Source organism: Melanostigma gelatinosum, assembly GCF_949748355.1.
Source record: "Melanostigma gelatinosum genome assembly, chromosome: 17".
Lineage (NCBI taxonomy): Eukaryota > Metazoa > Chordata > Actinopteri > Perciformes > Zoarcidae > Melanostigma > Melanostigma gelatinosum.
Genome location: NC_136650.1, coordinates 19,331,904 through 19,355,217, shown reverse-complemented (window position 1 = coordinate 19,355,217; position 23,314 = coordinate 19,331,904). Strand labels below are relative to the sequence as shown.

At 44.6% G+C, this 23,314-nt stretch overlaps 2 protein-coding genes across 3 annotated transcripts in view; one reads left to right on the top strand and one right to left on the bottom strand.

The window, feature by feature from the left end:
• Positions 1 to 17,955, top strand: part of nhsl3 (NHS like 3) — a 40,124-nt gene extending 22,169 nt beyond the window's left edge. For both annotated transcript variants that reach the window (XM_079288220.1, XM_079288221.1), the window contains 8 exons: positions 10,968 to 11,126; positions 11,319 to 11,362; positions 11,440 to 11,578; positions 12,209 to 12,316; positions 12,405 to 12,565; positions 12,650 to 12,847; positions 12,968 to 16,370; positions 16,818 to 17,955. In XM_079288220.1, the coding sequence (XP_079144346.1) occupies positions 10,968 to 11,126; positions 11,319 to 11,362; positions 11,440 to 11,578; positions 12,209 to 12,316; positions 12,405 to 12,565; positions 12,650 to 12,847; positions 12,968 to 16,370; positions 16,818 to 16,858 (4,253 nt within the window). In that variant the 3' untranslated portion in view covers positions 16,859 to 17,955. The remainder of the gene's footprint in view (positions 1 to 10,967; positions 11,127 to 11,318; positions 11,363 to 11,439; positions 11,579 to 12,208; positions 12,317 to 12,404; positions 12,566 to 12,649; positions 12,848 to 12,967; positions 16,371 to 16,817) is intronic.
• A 167-nt stretch (positions 17,956 to 18,122) lies between these two features.
• Positions 18,123 to 23,127, bottom strand: yars1 (tyrosyl-tRNA synthetase 1). Its single transcript, XM_079288222.1, has 14 exons — positions 23,046 to 23,127; positions 22,590 to 22,657; positions 22,351 to 22,497; positions 22,079 to 22,254; positions 21,723 to 21,852; positions 21,379 to 21,459; positions 20,991 to 21,083; positions 20,764 to 20,899; positions 20,593 to 20,678; positions 20,028 to 20,163; positions 19,822 to 19,928; positions 19,512 to 19,705; positions 19,276 to 19,417; positions 18,123 to 18,807 (listed from the first exon to the last, which is right to left on the bottom strand). The coding sequence occupies exons 2-14, from the start codon at positions 22,644 to 22,646 to the stop codon at positions 18,697 to 18,699; spliced, it is 1,596 nt and encodes a 531-aa protein (XP_079144348.1). The 5' UTR covers positions 22,647 to 22,657; positions 23,046 to 23,127; the 3' UTR covers positions 18,123 to 18,696.
• Between the last annotated feature and the right edge of the window lie 187 nt (positions 23,128 to 23,314).

Genomic DNA, 23,314 nt, shown 5'->3' with positions numbered 1-23,314 from the left:
GCTTTGTGCCGTCGACACGCTGCATCAATAACGCTACCAAAACTGGTTTACAATTATAAGGAATTTAATTCCACTGATGTAAGCACGATTACAGTTACACATTGGAGTACATACTCCTATGAAATATTAAAACAATAAAACCCCATTTGCAAAAAACCTCAACTCAGCTTCTCAGGTGAAAAACACGTCCGTCCTCCGAGAGCCATGACACGAGAGAGGAAAAAGGCTTAAATTAAACCTCCCACATCTGTTCGAAACACCTCCTCCTCCGTTTATCCCGATTCCTATTGGCTATCCTCCAGGAGTGTATTCTACTGTCTGGCTCTGAGTTCATCATCACATTCAATGACTGTCAGTTACGTTTTAAACCCTTCTATAATAATCCTTCAAAATAAAAGTTATACTTCTGCACTTGGCAGAAGTTTCATGCTTATGTTTATCTTAATTATGCATTCTCAAAACCCTTATGATTATGACTAACTATGAATTATTAATTATGAATTATTAAACACTTTTATTATATCTACTAACTACAGTTTTTTACTCAAATTTCTTACAATTCCCCCCTAACTCACAGTTCACTGTGAGTTAGCTACTCGAATGTAGTTAGTTTTTCAAATGTCCCTGGAGACCTCCCCCCTACTCAATCCAGGGAGAGGCTTCCTATCTATCTAAACAGAGGCAAACAATTCATGCACACAGATATCATTTCAAGTATTTCTGTTCAGTTCGTTTCAAAATTGAGTCCGTAGAAGGAAGACGAAAAAGGAAAATTTAATCCGTAAAAAAGGGAAAAATTGAGTCCGTAAAAGGAAGACAAAAAGGAAAATTTAAAAAGGGAAAGATAGAATCCGTAACAAAGGAAAAGATCGACTGCGTTGAAAATCACTGCCTTCCATGTCTTGGGGCTGGCAGGATCAGGATACAGCCTGTAGGCTAGAGAACACATACTGAGAAGCCTTGACTGTTCTTTTACACCTGTCAAAATTACATTTCTTAATCTTTACACCCTAAAATCCCATTATAACCCATTAATTAAAAATAAAATCTCAAATTACTCATCCAGAACAATCAGTCTATTTCCCAAATTTCCAATATCTCACCGGATGTGTTAGAAGTCCATCTGGGCCTTTATCAGGTCCTTCAGGATCTCCGAGAGGATGGTCAGGAACCGCTTGTGAAGTTCCGCTATGGCACCGCTGGTGGCCTCATCTAGACTGTGGCCATCAGAAGCTCCAATTCTCCCTCATCCTCGTCACATAACTGGTTGCCCTGGACTGGTGTCTGGCTCATCGGTGAAACAATAAACCCCTGTAGAGGTCCACGGATGCACGGGAACCCCCATCCACAGACAACTAGGCGGTCTATGATGACAGCACACAGAATAATTACGATTGCCAAAAATGTATGTTTTCACTGGCTAAGCATACTTCCCAACCAGTCGGTGAATGGATTCGTGACACCAGAGTTGTCTGCTAGCTCTTGGCTGAGTGCTGTCAGTCCCTCCAGAGCCCTGGTCACCGATCCATCAGGAGCTGTGTTATTTGGAATGAAAGTGCAGCACGCAGACCCAAACATCTGGCACACGCCACTTTTCTCTGCTAAATCATCTCTAATGCCATTCTGTTCTGCAAGGTCATTAAACTAGTCTTCGCCAGCTGTGCATGCAGTCCTGATATGGCGTCACTGGTGAAGTTTACTAAACGCTGTTGGTTATAGTAAATGTAGTTGATCCAATCGACATTTTTATTAATCATCACCCTCTGAGAGAAAACAGATTCTAAATCTGCTGCTATTTGATTTCTGGCTTGAAAGTCATTAGACACCCCCCTTGGCAGTCTTATGACATCTTATGTACACTTGGTCATCAAAGGCCCCCTTCGGGCCGCCGGCATCTCTTTTGGATCTTCTGTTAGCATGTGGGCGTGGAGAGATGAGTTCTCCATAAGTTGCATCAGTGACAGGCAGGATATAGAATGACAATACAATTTGCTTCAATAATACTGCCTACATTGGGCCCCATAGCTGTATCTGAGGCTATACAATCAAATGGACCCTCTGTAACCTTGAACAGAGGTGGGGTATTATATTATACAGGTGGGTAATCCCAGTGCAGCCCCTGACAAGTGTGATGGAGGGGCAAAGTGTCATCAGTAAACAGAGTCAAAATACAACTAATTCAGGACTTAGGAGTCTGAATCTTGAAGGAACTGGTGTTGCTAGGGGTCTAGATCCTACACACACAATACAATCTGTACTACTGGCTTGAAGCCGTATATTGTACCCACCATAAATTCCCATCTGCCATTCCGGTTTCCACCCCTTACCTCATTCTCTGCGTCAGTCGTATGTCGAACCTGGTCTTTTTACAGGCTTAACAATAATCCTAATGAGCCCTTGTGGGGCAGGACTATCAGTAGCCTTTCCCTGTATTACGTAAAGTCCTCAGTCAGTCAATTTAGGTAAGTCTTAAGGATTACATCTACCCACCCCCTTTGTACACATCACAGGCATAATATGATAACAGCTTCCCATACTTATGTGTGGCAGGCCCACACTCGTCAGTTATGATGCACACGGTTTTGGTCATCCACCCGCAGGCGTGTTCATACTTGGGACTGGAAACTTCTTCACAGAAGTCGAACTGGACCGTTGATGTTGTACCTTCTTTGAACATAAGAGTGAGAGTTACATTTTCATAGGTGAGTGTCGTCAGAGAAGCCTCTCTACGTGGTCTAAGATCGGTTTGATTAGCTACTGAGGCTAAATGTCGAATCCTGATGTAGTCATGCATGTGATCTGGTTCCTGTCTGTGGTTAATTCCACATACTAAGAGGGAAGCTACTGAAATCAGGAAGAAAGTAATTAGAGACTTCCATAACCCACTGACCCTAGAGTCTCCTAATGGACGCCCTCGCTTAAACTGTGGGGAAAACGTCATCTTCAGTACTGTCTAAACCCCTCTTTTGAGGTGTCTTTGGCTTCAAATTTTCCTGTCTGATGTTCAATCCTGTCTCTGCGAGTGTCTTACTCGTTACCTTCGCTGCTGCACAGTGAGTGAGGTGGTGTCATGTGAGGTTGCCAATACTACCTCCCATGGACCGGTCCACCTTGGTTCACTCCACTTGCGTTTGTGGACTTTTATCCACACCAGACTGCCTGGTGACACATCAGCCTGCTTCCTTTCGTCAGCTGCTGCTTCTGCGTTTGTCACCTGAGGAAACAACACTCTGCTCATGTTAGTTCGAGCTCCCGTATATTTCTCAATTTCTAGAGTTAGCAAGTCTAGTTGTGGTTTATCATGACGTTATTAAATCTCAAAAATTGTGAGTCGCACCTTTACTGAAAACTATTCTAAATGTGGATCTGCAAAAAATGTTTGACACCTTACCATATCTCCCCTTCACCTCGATATCTCTGCTGTAAGGGATCACATGGCAACCATCTATGTATCTTGGCTATACCCTGAACCTCCCCATGGTCCTGGTGACAGCATGGGCATCTGTTGATGTCTCATGGGAGGAGGTCCAGCTGGACCTGGTCGTAGGTGCTGCTGATGTTGTGGTGGGAACGGAGCATGTTGTGGTGCTGCACTGATCTGTCTTCCTCTCCTTTTATGTGGGCAATCTCTTACCCAATGACCTTCTCTCCCACATACGTAGCACACTCCTTTACTTACAAGACCCCCACGCCCCCCTTTATCGTTACCTCTCCCTCTGTTGGATGCACCACTTCTGCATCGTGGTGGGGGCTGATTGTACACCACCGTGGGGGCTGGTACTGCTAGATTTTGTTGCTGCTGGGCTTCTGCTGCTATCATCTGTTTCTTGGCCTGAACTTTTCTATTTAATTCTCTGTCGACCTCTGCTATTTGAAGTTTCAGCAGTCGCCGCTGCATGCTCTTTATATCCTCGTCTTCTTTACTTTCTGCTCGTCTTTCCTCTATCTGCTGTTGCAAATCTTTTCTAATGCGTTCTACTTCTGTTACTTCACATTTTAGTCTTCTTACCAGTGCTCCTACTTCCTTACTCTGCTTCTTTAATGTAAACATTATGCAGCCTAGGAGTATTCAAATGTGTGTATTAAATGTGCATGCTTGTCATCACCTGAATCAAAGTCAACTCACCCTCTGTGCTGTATGGCGTGTGGCCGCTGACTCCAAAACTGGGATCCGCTCAACCACGCACCTTGACTGAAACAAACACAGAACTGCCAAAAGTTCAGCAGTAAATGTTAGCATACGTCTGTAGTGTAAGAGAGGTCAACGATCTCTCAAATATGTTGCGCCGTCCGTGTCAAAATTGATTCTTAGGAACTATGTAAAATAGTAAATGTACCAAAATTAGTCAATACTGGATATGTGAAGGAATCTCGAATCCAAAATTGAAGCTGGAATTCCGAAATCAAACTCAACATCTAAATCAGAATCACAATCACAATCCAGTTCCAAATCAGAATTCGAAAGGTTTAAAATTGGAAGTAAAATTAAATTAAAAAACAATGAATAATTAATCAATTAAATATTAAATTCAACTTTAAAATCAATAACTGTGTTCAAGATATTCAATCAGAAATACCAAGGCAAGTCAAACTGTTGAACTGCACTTACACTCTGGTCTGCACAAGAATGAATCACAATTAAGTTCAAGAATTGAAGAACAACTGAAACCATTAATCTTTGTTAAAATGCTGAATTAAAACCAAAGTCAACAACTAAAGTTATACTGCTTAATTAAAACTAAAGTCAGGATGTAAGCACAAAGGTCATAGACAATGAATTTCTAAGACTGTTTTGTGTAATTTATCTAGGAAGCCACTGGGTGGCATAAAACTATGCTGTGATTGTCTCTCTAAGTCACCAGATGTCAGTCTCTTTTAGTACTAATGTAATGACAGATTCAAAACACTAGGTTTAATATTATTATTATCATTAACTAGCAGTTACTCCTTCTTCTGTTTAATTGTTTTTAAATCTCCTTTTCTTTTCTTTTGCCTTATGTTTAGATGCTTTTAATGGTTTTATGTGCAGCACTTTGAGCTGTGCTATACAAATAAACTTGCCTTGCCGTCTGCGCCGGACCGGAAGTTGTTCTGCGCCAAACCGGAAGTTGTCATGAAACCGGCTTTTTTACAGATATGCTATCCGCAATGCTAACGAAAAAACGGAGCTTCTGATAAAGCGTACGCACACACAAGTATCACCAAAATCCCACACTTTAATTCCACTCATACGCCTTCTGTCTCCTCTCTCAATCCAGCCGTTATTTTATTTTATAAGCACTTATTTTACATACATCGTACCGCAACGCCGGAGCTACACGTAGCTAGCGTTAGCTCCCCACAGCGCGGTCATGCAATATCAATCATTTTAAACGTATTTCCACGCTGCTAAAACACAGACTAGTCACACGTATTATTGGACTTATTTAGTCATCATTTTAAACGTATTTCCACGCTGCTAAAACACAGACTAGTCACACGTATTATTGTTATTATTAACCCTTAAACCTCCGGTTAACGGGCTTTAGCTCCGCCGGACCTGAGCTCACTGTTACGTATATGAAACGCGAGTTATTCACTTCCAACGCCACAAACCACTCACCCAGTCTGTCTAGTTTCACCAAAGCCCTTATTCTACGTCTCTGAATCAACCACACGATCCACTAATTATATTCACAGCCAAAGCTAGCAAGAGTGTCTTTCCCGGTGCCTGCGGCCTCAGAAGCTAACTCCCGCTAGCCTAGCTCACTAAGCAACTTATGCGACGTGACCCGACATTTGTGGACTAAGCCCACAAAGGTTTGCACACCTAAGCCCCTCAAAGCCCACAACATCTCAGTTCGCCTCGCTACATAACTGCTTTAAACTAGCTATCTGCAGGCCTAACAATACTTATGTTGGGCCGAAGGAGGCTCCCAGCATGAGCAAAGCAGTATCGCCCGTACCACAGCTTGCTTGATTCCAATGTGGTGATTTACTTACATACACAGCGCTGTCCGTCTTTAATTAATTCTTAGGATCCTTATACTCTTGACTAATCCCTTAAGTTCATCATACTTCAGACAGTAAATCGTACTTACCTCAGTGGACATGGCCTCCCTCGTTGGAACGTACCCACCGGCAACGTAGCGTTAGCCGTTAGCAGCGCTTAGCCAAGCAGAGATTCCCCTAAGATCCTAATAGCTAACTCACAGATTTCATGAAACGGCTCTGCCGACCGATATTGTGGGCCCAGGATTGTCTGCTTGACTACCGCCGCCGTCAGCACACACAGCGAGGCCGGCAAGACCGTCCCATCTGGGGTGCCAAATTTGTTACGGTAGTATTTTTACCTCATAACAAAGGGGAGGCCGGAGCCAGCCATGTGGCCGGCTTTGTGCCGTCGACACGCTGCATCAATAACGCTACCAAAACTGGTTTACAATTATAAGGAATTTAATTCCACTGATGTAAGCACGATTACAGTTACACATTGGAGTACATACTCCTATGAAATATTAAAACAATAAAACCCCATTTGCAAAAAACCTCAACTCAGCTTCTCAGGTGAAAAACACGTCCGTCCTCCGAGAGCCATGACACGAGAGAGGAAAAAGGCTTAAATTAAACCTCCCACATCTGTTCGAAACACCTCCTCCTCCGTTTATCCCGATTCCTATTGGCTATCCTCCAGGAGTGTATTCTACTGTCTGGCTCTGAGTTCATCATCACATTCAATGACTGTCAGTTACGTTTTAAACCCTTCTATAATAATCCTTCAAAATAAAAGTTATACTTCTGCACTTGGCAGAAGTTTCATGCTTATGTTTATCTTAATTATGCATTCTCAAAACCCTTATGATTATGACTAACTATGAATTATTAATTATGAATTATTAAACACTTTTATTATATCTACTAACTACAGTTTTTTACTCAAATTTCTTACAAGTATCACTAAGTCGGCAGAGTGATATTATCCGGACCACATGACAAGCTTTGGTGTGAAGTAAAAAAAAAGGAGTGAAAAAGTCAAATGAAAGAGACATTTTTCAGCAAAAAGACTGCGATGAGAAATGCTTATAGAAAATAAAATGCCAGTGTGTACGGTGAAGAGACGGACAGGTTAAGCCACTGGCAGAGTTAATCCTCTGGCATGACTCCCATGACTAAAGCTGCTCTCCCGAAGGCCTCGGCTTATTCGAGCCCCGACTCAACCCAGAGGCTGAGCCACCGCCAGCACCCCAGTCTGGGCAGTCTGACCCGGGACACCGGGGTGGAGATTTCTTCACTCTGTGCTTCCCCACCTGTTTTTCCAGGGCCAGGAGGGCCGGCGGGTGTTTAGATGAAGGTGATTGAGTTAGCACCCTCCAGCGTGTCCCTCCAGCTGGTCCGGGCCAGCTGTCGCCCCCTGCTGTGCCACTTTATTGTGAACAAACATCCATTCAGAGGGCCAGTGGATCAATTGCTGCTGCTCCAGAGGGGAGATGACCTGTGGAACTCGGCACCGGTTGTATATTTGGCACAGAATCAGCCGTTTTAGTTGTGCTTTTTCTTTTCCACAGCCGTGTTGTATTTCATACCCTCTGCAGTTTGTCAGGAAACATCAGTAGGCGCGCACACAACGCCGTGAGAGCAGCGATGATGTGTCAGCTATTTTTAACTCAAACTAGACCTCTGTGGCTACGAGGCAAGGGGGGCAGACAGCAAGAGAGAGAGAGAGATGTGGAGGAGGAGAGATTGGCGGAGACGGGGGCACTGGAGAAAGTGATGCAGTGAAGAAAGTGCATTGAAATAGTTGTTTAGCTTTTTACTGTGAGGACACAACCTCTACTGTCAAATGTAGAGTCCTGTGACCCTCAGATAATGAGACAGAGTGTCAGACGTATGCACGGTGCTGAAGACTTTCATTAGGGAAAGGACGATGACAAATAGAAGTACATAACCCTGAAATATATCAGTGATTACGATGTCGTTTTAGCTTTAATTATAGTCATAATTTGAACTGCATAATAGTAAACACGAGGAGGAAAGCCTCCAGTGCTGCACACTTGCCTATAATAACACATTATTATGACAGAAGCTGGAGAATGTAATTTCTCTTACAAAGGTTCGGGACCCACCGGTGGGTCGCTAAATTAATTTGCAGAATTTCTTCCATAGTCCTCCATCAGCAGTGCGCCTTTCAGCCACATGAGAGAGCTTAGATGTTCGTATTGTTCTAATAGTTGTAGCCTTCTTATGAAATGAATTCTTAAATAATATGGCTGGCGTACGTTCTGTTTGTTTTACTGATGACAGAGGAAAAAACAGCCTGTGAACTCCGCTTAAATGCATTTATTTGGTCTCATTTATAGCGTATTTATAACGTCAACACATGAAACAAAGTTGTGGTAAGTGTTTACCTCTTGGAAATGGCCTATTTACCTATTTAAGATAATATAAGATGATGGAAGTAAAAATGGTGAGGAACTATATTTACACACAAATTCGCTCTCGATTTATAGATGAGGCCTGCTGTGAATTGGGTCAAAAAAGTTTGGGAAACACGAGATTATTACATTTTACAGCAATTATCAAGGTAGTTTCCTATCAATATACGTATATACTGTGTAATTTCCATTGTTCAAACTTCATGTAAACCCTTAAAAGAGTGGTTTCCAACCTGTGGGTCAGAATCCCTCAGGGGGACTCAAGATAAGTCTGAAAGGTCAAATTGTCCCTTTTTTCTGATATAGTTTTATTATCCAGACTCTCTGCATTCACGATCACACGTGTCTGTCTGTATTGAGGGAAGTGGGGGTGGATGCCTCCTGAAAGCCAAACTTTGACAGCCGTTGTGCTGGTGGTGGTGGTGGTGGGGGGGTTCTTCATTTAGAGAGAGAGAGAGAGAGAGAGAGAGAGAGAGAGAGAGAGAGCAGGGGGAAGGGAGGAGAGTATCAGACTCAGGGATAAGGCGGACAGGCTGCTTGGCTAGAAGCAGATCTTATTGTGTACTTGTCCTTCCCAAGTCACTCAGACACTCTGCAGAAGGAGGAGAGGGCTTCTCGCTCCGCCCATCTACGCTCACTCTCAAGAATTTACTCATTTTTTAATTTCAGCGCTTCACCCCTATCCCGGCGTTAATCCTCAGAGTTCAGAGCATCTGGATCCTTTTTTTTGTTTTCTCACCAGACAGAAAGAGGACTTGTTGGACTTTGCTTTGCCGCAATGTTTTGATTTCTGTATCTGCTATGGCACTCGTGTAGACATGGTGGTTTACTTGAGGAAGAGCATCCACACTCTGCTGTCGGTCTTCAAGAAGAAGGGTGAGTGCTGACTCACGTGGAGGAATTTGGCAGGATGGAGCTTTGACTTTAGGCTGCGCTAGTTTACACGACAGTAATACTCTTTAACTTTGCTTTGATTGAGGTTTCTGGGGTTCAGCGGACCTTTTTTTCCAATTCTTGATACAACCTGAAAAGTTTGTGTTGCATGGTTGAGGTTATGAGGTGGTGGTTTGGTAGCATTTTTGTTTTAGTGATGAAAGTTGCTGATTTTGTGCACTGCTCATTGTCTCTCTGTCTCACACACACAAACACAGAAACACTGGCATGCAATAATTAGAGTTGAAGGCAGTCTGGGGGGGTTCTCTCCGATGAGATAAGGGGCTTAACTGACTTTTTTTGGCGACCGTTTGGTGATGAACTTGATCTCCGTTTCTTGGATTGCGTCAGAAGGTCCACAATGACCTGAGATTCCCCACAGACACACACACACACACACACACAGGGGAGGGCATTGTGTCTGGGCTGCCTCGCCTGTGTGAACGCCCGAGGACAGAGGTACACACAAACACTGAGAGCCACAGTGTTGTTGAGAGTGACAAAGGAGTGAAAGCAGACACCTCGGGTTGACCTTTGATGAGCTAACAACAGACAATATACAACTTATATAACTCACACAGCCCGCACAGCTAAAAGCAAACAAACACGCATACCAAAAATAAGAACAATAACAAACAAATTCCATCATTCTTTTAGACCTTTCTTTAATTTAACCTCATTTAGCTTCCCTTGCCTACTTGAAGCGATGTCCTCTAGAATGAAATAGCGCCTCACAGGCAAACCACAAACCACAAAAGTCCAACTGTCTTTGGTCACATCAAAGATGAATTTGTTAGCCAATAGTGCAACAACATTTAAGACCAGAGGGCTTCCATCTCTGTTTGCGTGCACACACTCCAGGCAATCTCCGTCTCTTGAACACTGAAGTTTAGTATCACTGAACTTCAGATGGCTGGGTCTTTGCTCCCTGCTAACTTTGGCTGTATTGACTGCTGTCCAACTACATCTTTATTTTTATTTTCAAATCTTAATTTCCTTTGACATTGAGAACAGCCCACCTGAGGGGGTCCGGTGGCATCTTTACAATGCGGACAATCCGGATAATCTACTCCTCCATTGGCTTGAAGAGAGATACTGCAGGAGATTAGCCAGGTTACTGCTGAGAGCCTGGTCAATGGGGGACGTCTGCCCACCAAACTGCTCGGCTGAGGAGATTTGAAGAGTGCGATGCGTCGAAGGTGCACAGATAAACGCAGGCTCGCGGCAGGTGGAGGTGCAGAGGATTCACCGTAAAGCTGATAAATGTCTTAGCAAATGGACACGTGCTGAGTGTGCGTGTATGCGTGTTGATGTTTGTCTCTTAAGAGGACGAGGAAGTGCCGCTGGAAAGATGGTTTAAAAGGCTTGTAGAAAGAGCGCGTGTGCTTCAGAGTAGAGTGTGTCATTTTTGGTTCAAAGAGCAAAACATTCAGCAAAATGACAGATACAGAATAATTAGAAAGAAGTGTAATAGAGCTGCTGTTGAATGACATTCCAGCCTATTACCAGTGAAATCAATATAATTTAACTCAAAGCGCAAATTGTTGATCATCCTAAGAGCCAATTACGTTTGTCTTCTTCTCCGTTTAACCTAAACCCTTTCTTTCTCCACCATCCCAACAGCTGGCCCGAAAAGGAATGAAGACCAGAAGAGGTTGACTGTCCACTACAGGACCTCCCAGCACTACCAGGAGAATGTTTTCATTGAGGGCAGCAGGCCGCAGTACCTGGAGGACCTGCACACTGAGGCCCAGGAAGGGCTCAAGATACTACAGCAGGAAGGTCAGACGCAGCGCTATGAACATGAAAACATATAAATTCATACTTACTGGCATTTATTTGTGTTTTATACTAATGTACAATAAATAAAAACTCATCTAAATAAAGTTTACCCACAATGATTGCATAGACTATGGTTAGAGTTTGAGCGTATTGAGATTCTGTGTCTCATCCTCGTCTATTTTGTTCACACAGAACACACGAACGGAGTGAACTTACCTGACGATGAGAGCGTTGCTGTAAGTGTCCCAAAAGTGTGTCATTCATGTCCTACACACAAAAAATGCCACCAAACTAAAAGTGTGTGTGTGTGCAGTCTACAGACACTCTGCGACCGGAGCAGGATATCAGCTCCAAAGACGGAGGTGGCTATCCGGTGTCCAGATCCACCGCCGGGGGTTCTGATACCACAGTGACCTCTGCTGTGTCGACCAGGCCTGCGCTCACCCGCCAAGGTAAACCATAGCTGTGTGTTTGTGTTTAGAGAGACTGTGAAAGGCAGCATCCACGTCTTGTTTATCTCAGTAAAACAAGAGCTAAACACAGTGTGTGTGTGCGGTAAGCAGGTTGCGCTTTGTTCCTGGGTTTGCTGCTTTATGGCAAATCATGAGCGTGTACTTATTTAGCATGCACGTCTCATTCTCAGCTGCTTGGTGCCTCTGCAGTTGATGGTGTGAAATCAAAGGAAAAGCAACACATGGGCACACAACTGAGGCTTATTTTCAGTTTCTCAAAAGTTCTAAGCGAAGTTCACAGCACTCGGGCTGCCTTTGCATTTCATAGCTGGAAGGCAGAGTATGTCATTCTGTGTGTGTGTGTGTGTGTGTGTGTGTGTGTGTGTGTGTGTGTGTGTGTGTGTGTGCGTAGAAAGTGTGATTGGTATTCTGTTCCATACGTCAAACATCCTTTCTAAAATCCTCTGGAGAAGCCATTTCGCCAATATACTATGTTATATTATACTACTGAGTTTCAATGCTTTATCGTGCATTATTTCACCAATTTCTTCTCCTGTGGCAAATACAGATTTTTCATTGAAAAAATAACCTTCCTCATTCAGTCAACAGTGATTTTTCTCTGTTGCTCAGGTTCAACATTCAAGCCTCTGAATCCAGTTAAAAGACTAGATAAGAGCAGGAAGAGGAGCCGGAGGACCACCATCATGGGTATTCCCAACCAGGTCCAGAAGGAGCTTGGTATGTCTACACCAGCATACTAAACCAGTAGTCATAATGTTTCCTTGGTGGTAAACTTGTTACTGACAGTGATCTGACCTCTTCGCAGCATTGCACAGAAGCTCAACCTTCCAGCAGCTTGTTTCTACCAATACAAACGACGGAAAGCTCAGTAACAGCCAATCAGGTGTAGTTATCATTCCAACAGTTGATGGAGGGACTCCAGTAGCGAATAAGGAGGGAGCGAGGGTGCACCTTTCAGAGCTGGAGGTAAAGGGTTCTTCACAATAGCTATATAACATACATTACAGGTTTTTATCACTTAATAATGGTCTTCTCTCCACTCCTAAACAGGCATCCAGAGAGGAACAGCTGATGAGGCAGCACCTCCAGGAAATGTACCAAGACGAGCAGCCCTTCAACCACCAGGGCTTTGGCTCCTACCTCTGCCCCACCTCAGCCATGAGACCCAAGTCCCTTGCAGTACCTGGCATGACCAATTCCTCCTCCTTATGTCCTTCATCGATGTATAGATTCCTCCAGGAACCCCAGGTAAGAATTAAATCAGTTTGGATATGGCTTTAAGATTCAATCTCCTGTATTTTACCAGATTCTTTGTTGACCATTTGTGAAATTCAGCTGTGAAATTCACATTTCTCTGTTTGGTTCTAGGGTCCCGTGATGTCCATGTCTCCTCAGGCCACCTACATGTCTACGATCATCCCTAATGCGGTCTTGCCAGTCTCGATTGAAGTCATCAAGATCGACCGCAGCAGCAGCCGGACGCGTGGCAGCAGTGTGAACCAAGGCGGTAATGTCCGCACTGTCAGCAGAAGCAGCCTTGCATCCGGGGACTTATCAGTCAGTCCTTTGTTGTCCAGAAGATCAGACAGTGATGGCTCCCAAACTGACAATTCCCACGACGACTCCACACTGATGCCCTCGTCGGCCTTGGGGTCGAACTGGAGCGAGTCACAGTCTTCAAAGACCATTATGTCAAACTACTCCTCAGTATCCTCCAAGGGTAGCACGAGAAGCGGTAACTCACGGAGAGTGAGTCTGAATGGGCAGGAAAGCCAGACAGAGAAGTCTAGCAGGGACCAAGATCTCGTCAGTCTCCATAGCTCAGTTAGCATTATTAGCAGCTTCAGCACTAAAAGGGAAAATGTTGTAACAGGTCAAGGATCTAAGTCTGTTTCAGGGTCAATGGCTGCTGGGGACGATGAAAAGACCAAACTGAATTTCTCTCGTCTGTCGGTTATGAAGACCAAGCAACCCCCGGCTCCTCCACGGAGAACAAACTCTCTGCATAGTAATAAGATCAGGAGCAACCCCAAGGTTCTGGTAGATCTCAATGACTCTGTGTCTGGAGATGGGGCAAATGCCACAGAAAGTATTGTAGCAAAGGATGAGATGAAATCAGTTATTGCAGACACCAGTAAGATCTCAACCCTTGTGTCAAACTCCACTGGGTCCAGCTGTCCAGATGTTTCCTCCAGTCCCTTGAGCACCACACAAGCCTCTTTCACTGAGGCAGGAGTAGCAACAAAGCCTCAGCCAGAATCCAGTAGCTATTCCCCACAGAAAACGTCCTCGGAAGAGGAGAAATTTGAACGGACCATGTCCCCTTCCAGTGGCTACTCGAGTCAGAGTGGCACTCCGACACTCTCCCCAAAAGGGATCTCCCCAACCTCCCCCGACAAACAGAAGAAGAAACCTGTCAAACCAGAGAGATCAGTGTCTCGGGCCTCGTCGTCAGCAGCTTCTCCCTCCTCCTCGCTTACCTCTCTGTCGTCTGGTACGTCTGAGCCTGTCCATCCAGATGTTTCCACATGTAGCCCCAGTCTGCCCCCACAGGGATCTCCACCCACTGTTGCTGCACAAGACTTCACTCCGGATCACGATTATTCGACTTTGGGAGTTGAAATCGGAGAGCTGTTGAACATCCCACCACCTCCCAAAGTCAAAGCACCATGTCCTCCTCCACCGGAGACATGGATTCACAACAGATGCACCTTTCAGCTCCTGTGTGGTCCTTGCCCTAATGTAAGCAAAGTAACCCAGCCACCAGCACAGACACAAGACAGCACATTTAAACAGACGGGTACCCAGACCGAAGCCATCATGGAGATGCACGTTTTAGAGGAAAAACAATCAAGTGTAGACAAATCTGTCTTACAATTGTCAGAGAGCAAAGCAAACCCTGATACTTTGATAGAAACAGGTCCTGAAGGAGTTCACAATGAGATGCAGACTAAGGAAAGTCTGAGTACAGAAGAAGAAAGGATGGAAGCAAATATAGACGTTCAGAAACAAGAGCAGAGTAGTAGCCCTGCAGTGAAGGACCCTAAGAGTCCAAAGAAAGATCCTCCTCCTGTCATGAAGAAACCCATGACCGTACTGAACAGAGAGGTGTCAACAGAACACTCACTGGACAGACGGCAAAAGAAAATGAGTAGCAGTGCCCCAACAGATGTTTGTTTACATGTTGAGGACCACACAACCTCCCCACAGCATGGGGTCACAATTTTAGTTGATAAGAGTGATGATGTGATGGACAGAAGTGAGGTCACATCCATGCAGACGCTTTCTGTAGAGGTCCCCAAAATTAGCAAGGCCTCACCACCACCTACCCCTCCCCCAGCATACCACCCTACACCTCCTCCGTCAAGAAGGACACCTCCTTCGTCAGTGTCCACGCCACCAGATGAATTGCAGAGGGTACTGGAGGAGATCCCTGCTGTCGAGTCTTGCTGGCCACCTCCTCCGCCTCCTATGGAAGGGGACTCAGTCTTTGACGGAGGAGATGAGGTGGACTTTCCTCCACCTCCTCCACCCTTACTGACAGACAGTGTGCCAAATGTCATGGACAGTTGCATCACAGAGCTGGATGTCTCAAAAAGACCCACAGATGAAGTGGGAGAGTCAACTGAGGATTCGACTGAAGCTGGGACATCTCAAACAGTAACTGACACCAAACCAGAGGTTGTTGTGCAAGTTTCAAAAGCCAACACAGCTGGAGAGACTTTGTGCAGACCCGTTACAAACTTTGCATCTGTTTCAGAGAGTGTCCCATCTCCCCCAGTGGTGGCACCCCCTTTTCCACCCATTACAAGAGTAGAGAACCCAGTATTAGTCCCTGTTTTAGTTCCTCCCTGCAGTTCCCTGAAGCGCGTCGCTCCGTCCGAGCCTCCCGTCAGTGCCCAACCTCACATTGCTGTCCCAGTAGCACCAACTTTACCAGCAGAGAACTTCACCCACGGGATGAATTTCAGAAGGCAGCCTAGTGTACCAAACCGAGACGCCAGGAGCAAGGAGCTGCTTTCCCGCCACAAGAGTGGACCCATTCCTAAAGAGGATGCTAACATACCGCTAGTCACCCCCTCCCTGCTTCAGATGGTTCGCCTCAGATCAGTCAACATGACTGAAGATCAGGTGAAGGCTCCATCGGAGGACAAGTCAACAAACCAGGTAGATTCAGTTCAGGAGAATTGCTCAGTCTTAATCCCAGGATCTCAAAACGTTCCACAGAAGCCCATCCGCAAGTCTCTGTCACTAAAATCTTCCCCTCAGGCAGTAAAGACATCCTCTGTGGTGCTACACACCCCTTCCATGCGCCTACAGGAAGCCGTACGTATGAAAACTGCAGCCATGTCTTCTAGAGATGGTCTTCCATCCCGACTGGGTGTGAGATCCTCCACTTACAGCTCTGTCGGTGAACATGTGGCTCTGTCCCTGAAATCCCCAGCCTCTACCGCCAGCTTTATCTTCTCTAGGAGCACAAAAAAGGTCGTTTTCGAGACCACCGCCGCCTCCTCCCCTGAAGCTCAGGCAAGTCTGAAGCAAAGCTTGGCGGCAGAGCTCCTGCAGGTGTCTGACCAATCAAAGAGCACCTCTTTCTCCAATGGTGGTGTGAAGTTGGACAAAGTTCCTCCACCAGTAGCAAAGAAACCAGCCAACAGTCCGTCACAGAATCTTCCTGCTTGTTCATCAAAGATGGACTTCAGCGTCGAAGGAAACGGAGCGACAGGAGGAGTGCAACACACCGGTGGAATAACACTTCCTGAGACGACGAGTAAGAGCAGCCTCATTATTCCTAACCATGGTTTTCTGTAATCTGCTAAAGTCACAAAAGACTGCCTTCTGCTGAGTGTGTAGTCATTGAGGCTGATTTGGTGCTAGCATGAATCAATAGCTACTCTCTCTCTCTCTCTCATTACCTCTCTCATTACCTCTCATGATCTTGAACAGCTGAGCAGTTTCACATAGTGTTAAACAGCATATTTTCTCTCCATACAAACAAGAAGTCACCTTCCACACAAAAACACAATGCTGCTAGCTTGCCTTCAGGTCTCTGCAGTCAAATGTGCAAGCGTGCACTTCAATCAGACATAACCCTGAAGCTCGTGATCGTGTCTCTGTGACTGAATTAGATTAGGGCCGAATACTCATCAAGTGTGTTCCTTTAACTGTATTATGTCGATGCCATCATGTCTAACCTCCTCTTGTCTTCCCCCTTCAGCTACGAGAGTGACGGCGGACACAATTGAAACACTGTTTTGAAAGAGCGTCAGACCATCCAGAGGATCAAGCAAAGACTACAAGTAAAAGGACAACTCTCAACAAGGCCTGACATTACTGAGAGACGTTTAACTCAACTATCAAGAGTGTCGTGTGTGTTAAGTCTTCTCCAAAAGCCTTAGCCTGTAATGGCCTTCCTACATATTTATGCAAAAAAGAAAAAGTGTCGCTCCCAATTTCTTATGATAGCTTTATTCTGGAGTATTTTTCTAAGGTATAGTTTATCTCTCATTAAGGCCCCTCAGGATGAAATGGTGTACATTGGCTGAACTGTAAATATGTGGCTTCATAGATCGCCTCCCAGAGGCTGAAATAGGTAGTGGTCACTGCAGCTCAGAGGAAAGGATTTGTCTTGATAAAGCATTTCTGTACAGAGTTCTACTGTCTGTTAGTTTTTTTCCCCTTTTGTAATATAATACACAATTAAGAAGTTGTCAGAAAAATGGCATCCGCTACGTGACAACATTTTAAAGATCGAAGTAAAAACACAAAGCTACACTCAAGTTTCAGTCCTGCTTTTCACTGTGTGGATAGATATATCTGGAGTAGTATGTCAGTAAAATGGATGCTGCACTCACAAGAATGAGAGGAGGATAAACCATTGAGACCTAACGCAGAAAAGCATCCGATTACAGCGACTGCTAAATGCTTTCACACAATCTGCACAATCCCTTCCTGGGTTTCGTGACTGAGAAATCTTTTAGCACAACAGCAACACACGCATCCTATTCATTTATGTGTGGTTGTTTCCACTTGTAGCACTGTCAGTCACCTTTTCCTACCAAATATGAAATATTTAAGAATCTATTTCATCTGACAAACCACTCTTATAGGGCAATGGATGCAATTGGCCTTGGATGATTGATACACTGGAGTAGACTTAATTATGAGGTCAGCGTTTTTTTATTAAATGTTCCGCGTCTTAAACTTTTAAGCCCAAACCTTTTCGGTGGCAAATCCAGCTCATCGCTCTTTGCACAAAAATGCTTTCCCCCAGCAAAATCATTGGTGAGTGAATTATACCGACTCTTCGTAACGGGTCAAAAAATGTACGTCTGTCTCGATGATTATAAAGAATTATGTACAGTTATTACTTCTATAAATAAAAAAATCTAAGTGTATTAAAAATGTGTTTCCCTGCTTTGTTTCTAGATGTGGTGCAGACAGACTTCAACATAAGTCTCTCATCCGACACAAACCCATTCAATCTCTGCACACCACCGCTTTCAGCCAGCGTTTATTCCATAATAGAGCTGATGCACCATTTGATTATATGGCAGTCAATTGATTTATGTACACTTCCCCCAACGCAACCATCCTATGTCTTATAGTATATTGATTTTCTAAATATGCATCTCATGTCTGAAACCCATAAAACATTTTATATTCATCCGGTTTTTGTGGATCTGATGTTTACAAAGAAGGCAATTCCAACCCAGAAAAGTCCCTTTTTAAACACCTGAGATTCATTATAAGTACCGGCATTTGATTAAGTAACCCCAACCCGTCAATATCTTGAGTAACAGAATGTCTCGTCAGCAGAAACTCTTGAATTTGTATATTTAAGTGTGTGAACAACATACAAAACCAGGTAAAAAAAAAAAAAAGAAACCGTGATGAATCATAGCGTTGTACACTTTCATGTTCTAATATAGTCAAAAGAAGGTAACAGAATTTTTCACATCCCGTCCGAAGCATCCGAGACTTTTGAGGTCGATGTCCCACAATCCTCCAGGAGAAGTGTGACTGTTAAGCTGATAAAAGTATTGTTGTTGCGGCGTGGCCGGCGGGAGCAGCTTGAGTTGTGAAATGTGCTGCGTCTAGCTGATGTTGCCTCCTTTGAGTGTCTTACATGTGATCTGTCCGAGTTTAGTCATCAGCTGCTTGTCTTTCCACTGAGCCACACACGCATCTGATATCTTCAGGTCGGCCTGAGGAGACAGAAACAATAACACAATTATTATTATATACAGTCAATCCTCTGCAGATGACACTTTATTCTGATGTGCCATTATGGAAATATAATAACTACAATACATTGGTCCACATTTGAAAGAAACTGGATTTTGGAGAAGAATCATAAGGTTCAGACTCATTTTCCAGGAGATTTTCACTGATCATCTCGCTGCTGTGACACAAACTAATATGTTCCACTCTTTGGAAGTCTGATTTAAAAGATGTGCTCTGGCTACAACTTCTCGAAGAAATCATAACTTACTTGCTTGGAAATTACAAATAGATCATAGAATAATTTAATAATAAAACCACCACAGTTAGCAGTTACAGGATAATGTAACGTTCCCATGTGTTTATCGTGACTGGAAAATTGGTCAACTATTTCCCAGGATGCACCTGAACCCTGATTATTACAGTGCCAGTACAATCTGACTGAAACATACCTGCACTTTCTCCCACACCTTCTTCTTTGGGTTGAGTCTGTCGTCTGGTTTGGCCGTCTCATATCCCTCGACAAACACCCGTTCTCCTGGCGACGACCCCTCTGGGGGGTCCAGAGGCTCCACCCTCCTGGGCTCCCCTTCACTGGAAACCAACCAATCAGAGGGGAAGAATTATAAACAACATAAAACCAAAGAAGCCAAGCGTGTGTTTGTGTAACAACAGAAACAACACTCACACAGAGGCACACAGCAGCATGGCTTGAGACTCGATCCCTCGCATCTTCTGGGGTTTCAGGTTGCACAACACCAGCACCAATCGGTCCTGCAGGTCCTCCTGGGAAACATACGCCACCAGACCGCTGACCACCGTTCTCGGCTCCGGCTCTCCCACGTCAATCTTCTCCAGGTACAGCGAGTCAGCGTCTGGATGCTGCATGTGTGGAAAACAAAGAAACCCGTGAGACCACGGAGAAAGAGGGCTGTAAGATGGATCCTCTCCACAAATGCCGTATTGATCAGTTGATCGGCCATCCAGTGACGTCCTACCTTCTCCACACTGATGATCTTGCCCACCCTGATGTCCACTCTGGAGGGGGCCAGCTCCTCATCCTCTCCTCCTCCTCCTGCTGCCTTGGCACCCTTTCCTGCTCCTTCTGATCACACACACAAAAGTTGTTGTCGTCCCAATTCATGCGTTTGGATTAAAAGGATGTGAGAAGGAAGACAGAGGGGATGCTGGGTAAAATACTGACTCGTCTTTGAGGGGTCGGGGTAGGCGGTGTTGGTGAGTTTGCGGAGCTCGGGCGACTCAAACTTCTTTCTGATTGGCTCCAGCAGTTGGTTTAGTGCCACCTCCACCGAGGCCTTCAGGTCTCCCGGATGGACCGACTACCAGAGTCAGATCGCCAACAATTAGATCAGAGCAGAGAAGAATATTAGCAAAGATATACTTTAATTCTTTCATACTTCAAATAAACCAGTGTGTCTATGCTACAGGTGGGCTGATACGGAATCGGTTTCTCTCTCCTACACCCATTTGTGTTTCATTAGAGAGTAAAAATGTGTGTACTCTTTGCTTCTCACTGCTGTTGAGAGGAGCATGCTTGTGAATGATGGTTGAAGGTAGTTTGCACATTCAATTAACAACAATAAATATATTTTTGTTATTTGTCCTGTTTTAACATGCATGTGATTAAGTTATTCACAGAAAAGCAACATGAAAGTACATCAGCATAAGCTGCTTATAATTATAAAAAAGTATTGATAGCAGTGGTTTCGTGTCCTCCATCACTTGGCATCAGATAATCCGGACTTTACCTCCTCAGCAAAGTCCTTCTCCACCTCTTCAAACACGGTGTAGATTTTGTCTCCACCAAACTTTGGGTCTCTTTTGATGCGGAACTCTGAAACACGATGATCCCGATTACCAACTCATTTTACCCGAGTGGAGGAAAAGTCGGGGACAACAGACGGAGAACAGTTTCCTACCTCCGCGTAGCGGGAAGACGACGTATTTGACGAAGGAGAGGACTCCGTTGTTCTGGATGTTGCCGGGCTCACAGAAAGCCTTCTTCAGCTTCTTCTTCACGTCTCCAGCAGAGTCCAGCAGATCGATCTTTGACTCCTGAACCGGAAGAGATGATGGAACGATCACAGGCTTTAGAAGAGAACGTTCATACAAATCTTCACCTGTATTCTTTTTAACGGCGACGTACTTCCTCTGAGGAGCTCATCTTGGCTCCCGTCAGTCCGGGCACCATCGGGTTCATCAGATGGGAGCGCTTAGCGTAGCCAAGAGAAGGCAAGTACTGGAGACAGAAGAGACATTTTAAAGAGATGTTATTCCGAAAGCTGCTTCATGGGATCACTCTGCTGGTCATTTATAGCTCATCACTTCTATAAATGATCTTCATCATCGATTTATTAGCACCTGGAATAAATAAATTAGCTTTTTAAATACGTCCTATAACCTCACAGCTACTGCTAAACTAAACAAGTTCCACAAGAGTGGAAATTGAATGTGAAGAGGTTAGAGGTCAGTCATGTAGGCAGGAGAGAGGGTGACGGGTTGATATGATGTGCAAAGATGGAGGCAGATGGTACCTTCTCTGCCAGAGTGAAAATCTTCCTCTGGTCAACTCCTCCAAACTGGGCGTCCACCTTCAAGTACTCCTCATCCAGAGCCTGAGAGCGAAGACAAATCACATTTACTGATCCAATCAATCACAACAGCATGGAACATGTTGATGAAAAACAACACAGAGTGCACTCGTGATCGCATCCGCAAGCTGATATTTGGAATATTTATATCACAATATGTGGATATTGAGCTGTGGTTCCTGTAATAACTAGTTATTTGATCACTTGGTGGTATACAAAGAGAAGCAGTGTATTGTTATATCACTCCTTAGCAGCAGCTACTGCTGCATCTAGAACAGTGTTGTTACCTGCAGACCCGGGTAGAGTAGACCGCTCAGCATGGGATGCTCCACCTGTTTGACCACCTCAGCTCCGGCCTTCTTAGCGTCATGCTCCGTCACCATGGAGGACAGACGGTACACATCCAGAGTGTACTCTCTGACAAACGTGAACAAAAAACACACGTAAAATATGAGCTTATGGCCGTGGGTACAAAGTTTTAAAGCTAAATAACGGCGGCGTATGTAGACGCAGCGCAGTGTAGCTAATGGGCAACAACCGCATGTTGTTGTGAAACCCTGTGTTGCGTAATGACAACAAATAAAACCCTCCATCCTTGAAACACATTAAGAACGTCTCCAGGACCGTCAGCAGCACAACTGACCTGCTGAGCTGGAAGTCAGTTCCTTTGACGAACTTGAGCTTATCCAGCGGCACACCGATGCTCTCCAGCATGGCCTTGATGACCTGCTCGTAGTACTTCACCCTGAGCTCCAGCAGCTCCCAGGGGGCCTTCATGTTGTCTAGGAAGGCATGCAGGTCTGCGAAGAGAATCGTGACCTGAGGGGAAAGAAGAAGAAACATGTGTAAGCAGAAGGAAGTGCAGATTCCATCTGAGTCTTTAACAGACAAGACGCTGAATGAGATCCACCCCACCTCACAGCCGGCCTTGAGGAAGTCTGCGATCTTGCACATGGGGACAAAGTAAGCGACGTGGGGTTTTCCGGTGGTCGCTGTGCCCCAGTACACCTTCAGCTCCCTCTCCTGAAGAACCTGCTTCAGCTTCTCCTCTCCGAGGACCTCCTGCAACACACACATTAAAGAGATTAAAGACAGCAGGCTACTGGGAGGGAAGGGGGGTGTTCAGTGTATTTTTTAGTTTGTGTATGCCTCACCTGGAGGTTCCTAGTTATGAGGTGAAACTTCTCATCCAGACTCAGCTGGTCTGTCATGGTGCAGTCTTCTGAGGAAGATGGGAGATTAAGCACAGTATATGAATCAATGGCAGCAGCTGAGAGCATCTCCGAGTTTAAACTCTGTTAAATCAGCTTCATGTTGCTTTTAGCCAAAGAGATGACATTGTGAGAATTCATTAAAAAATGTTGACATTATGTGAAAAAATTAACAGCTGTTCCCATATGCAGAATTATCCATCCGGGTAAGTTAGCCACGGAGAAAGATAACGTAGACATTACATTGACTTGGTCGGCTAGTTAGCAACAAAACCATGCGCAGCTAACGTTACCGAGCTTTCGGTTAAAACTACAACCGTTATGGGAACTACATTTGTTTTACATCTGAAAGCAATATCAGTTTATTATAAAGCAATACTGTACAACCTGCTGACTCACCTTAAAAACCCGGCTTCTTACAATGAGACGTGGGTGAGTACGGACCTGTCAGTGTGTTGCATCAGCGTCAACTCTGCTATCGACTCACAGTGAACTCCAGGGGAAAGCAATCGAGAGCAGAGTTCATGATTACCTTCACACGCCTATAACAGTTAAACTGTTTGTTTGTTGTTGGTTAAAAAACAAATCTTTGCACTATTGTTTAGTTAGTTAATTGAATATTATTCAATTTCATTGTTTATATTGAGTCATGATTTAATTATTTTCTT

Coding starts and splice junctions, on each gene's coding strand:
- yars1 (XM_079288222.1), bottom strand. CDS start 22,646: ATGACAGACCAGCTGAGTCTGGATGAGAAGTTTCACCTCATAACTAGG. Junction 20,679..20,763: donor CGTCTTCCCGCTACGCGGAG/GTAGGAAACTGT, acceptor ATCGTGTTTCAG/AGTTCCGCATCAAAAGAGAC. Junction 19,706..19,821: donor AGATCATCAGTGTGGAGAAG/GTAGGACGTCAC, acceptor CCACACATGCAG/CATCCAGACGCTGACTCGCT.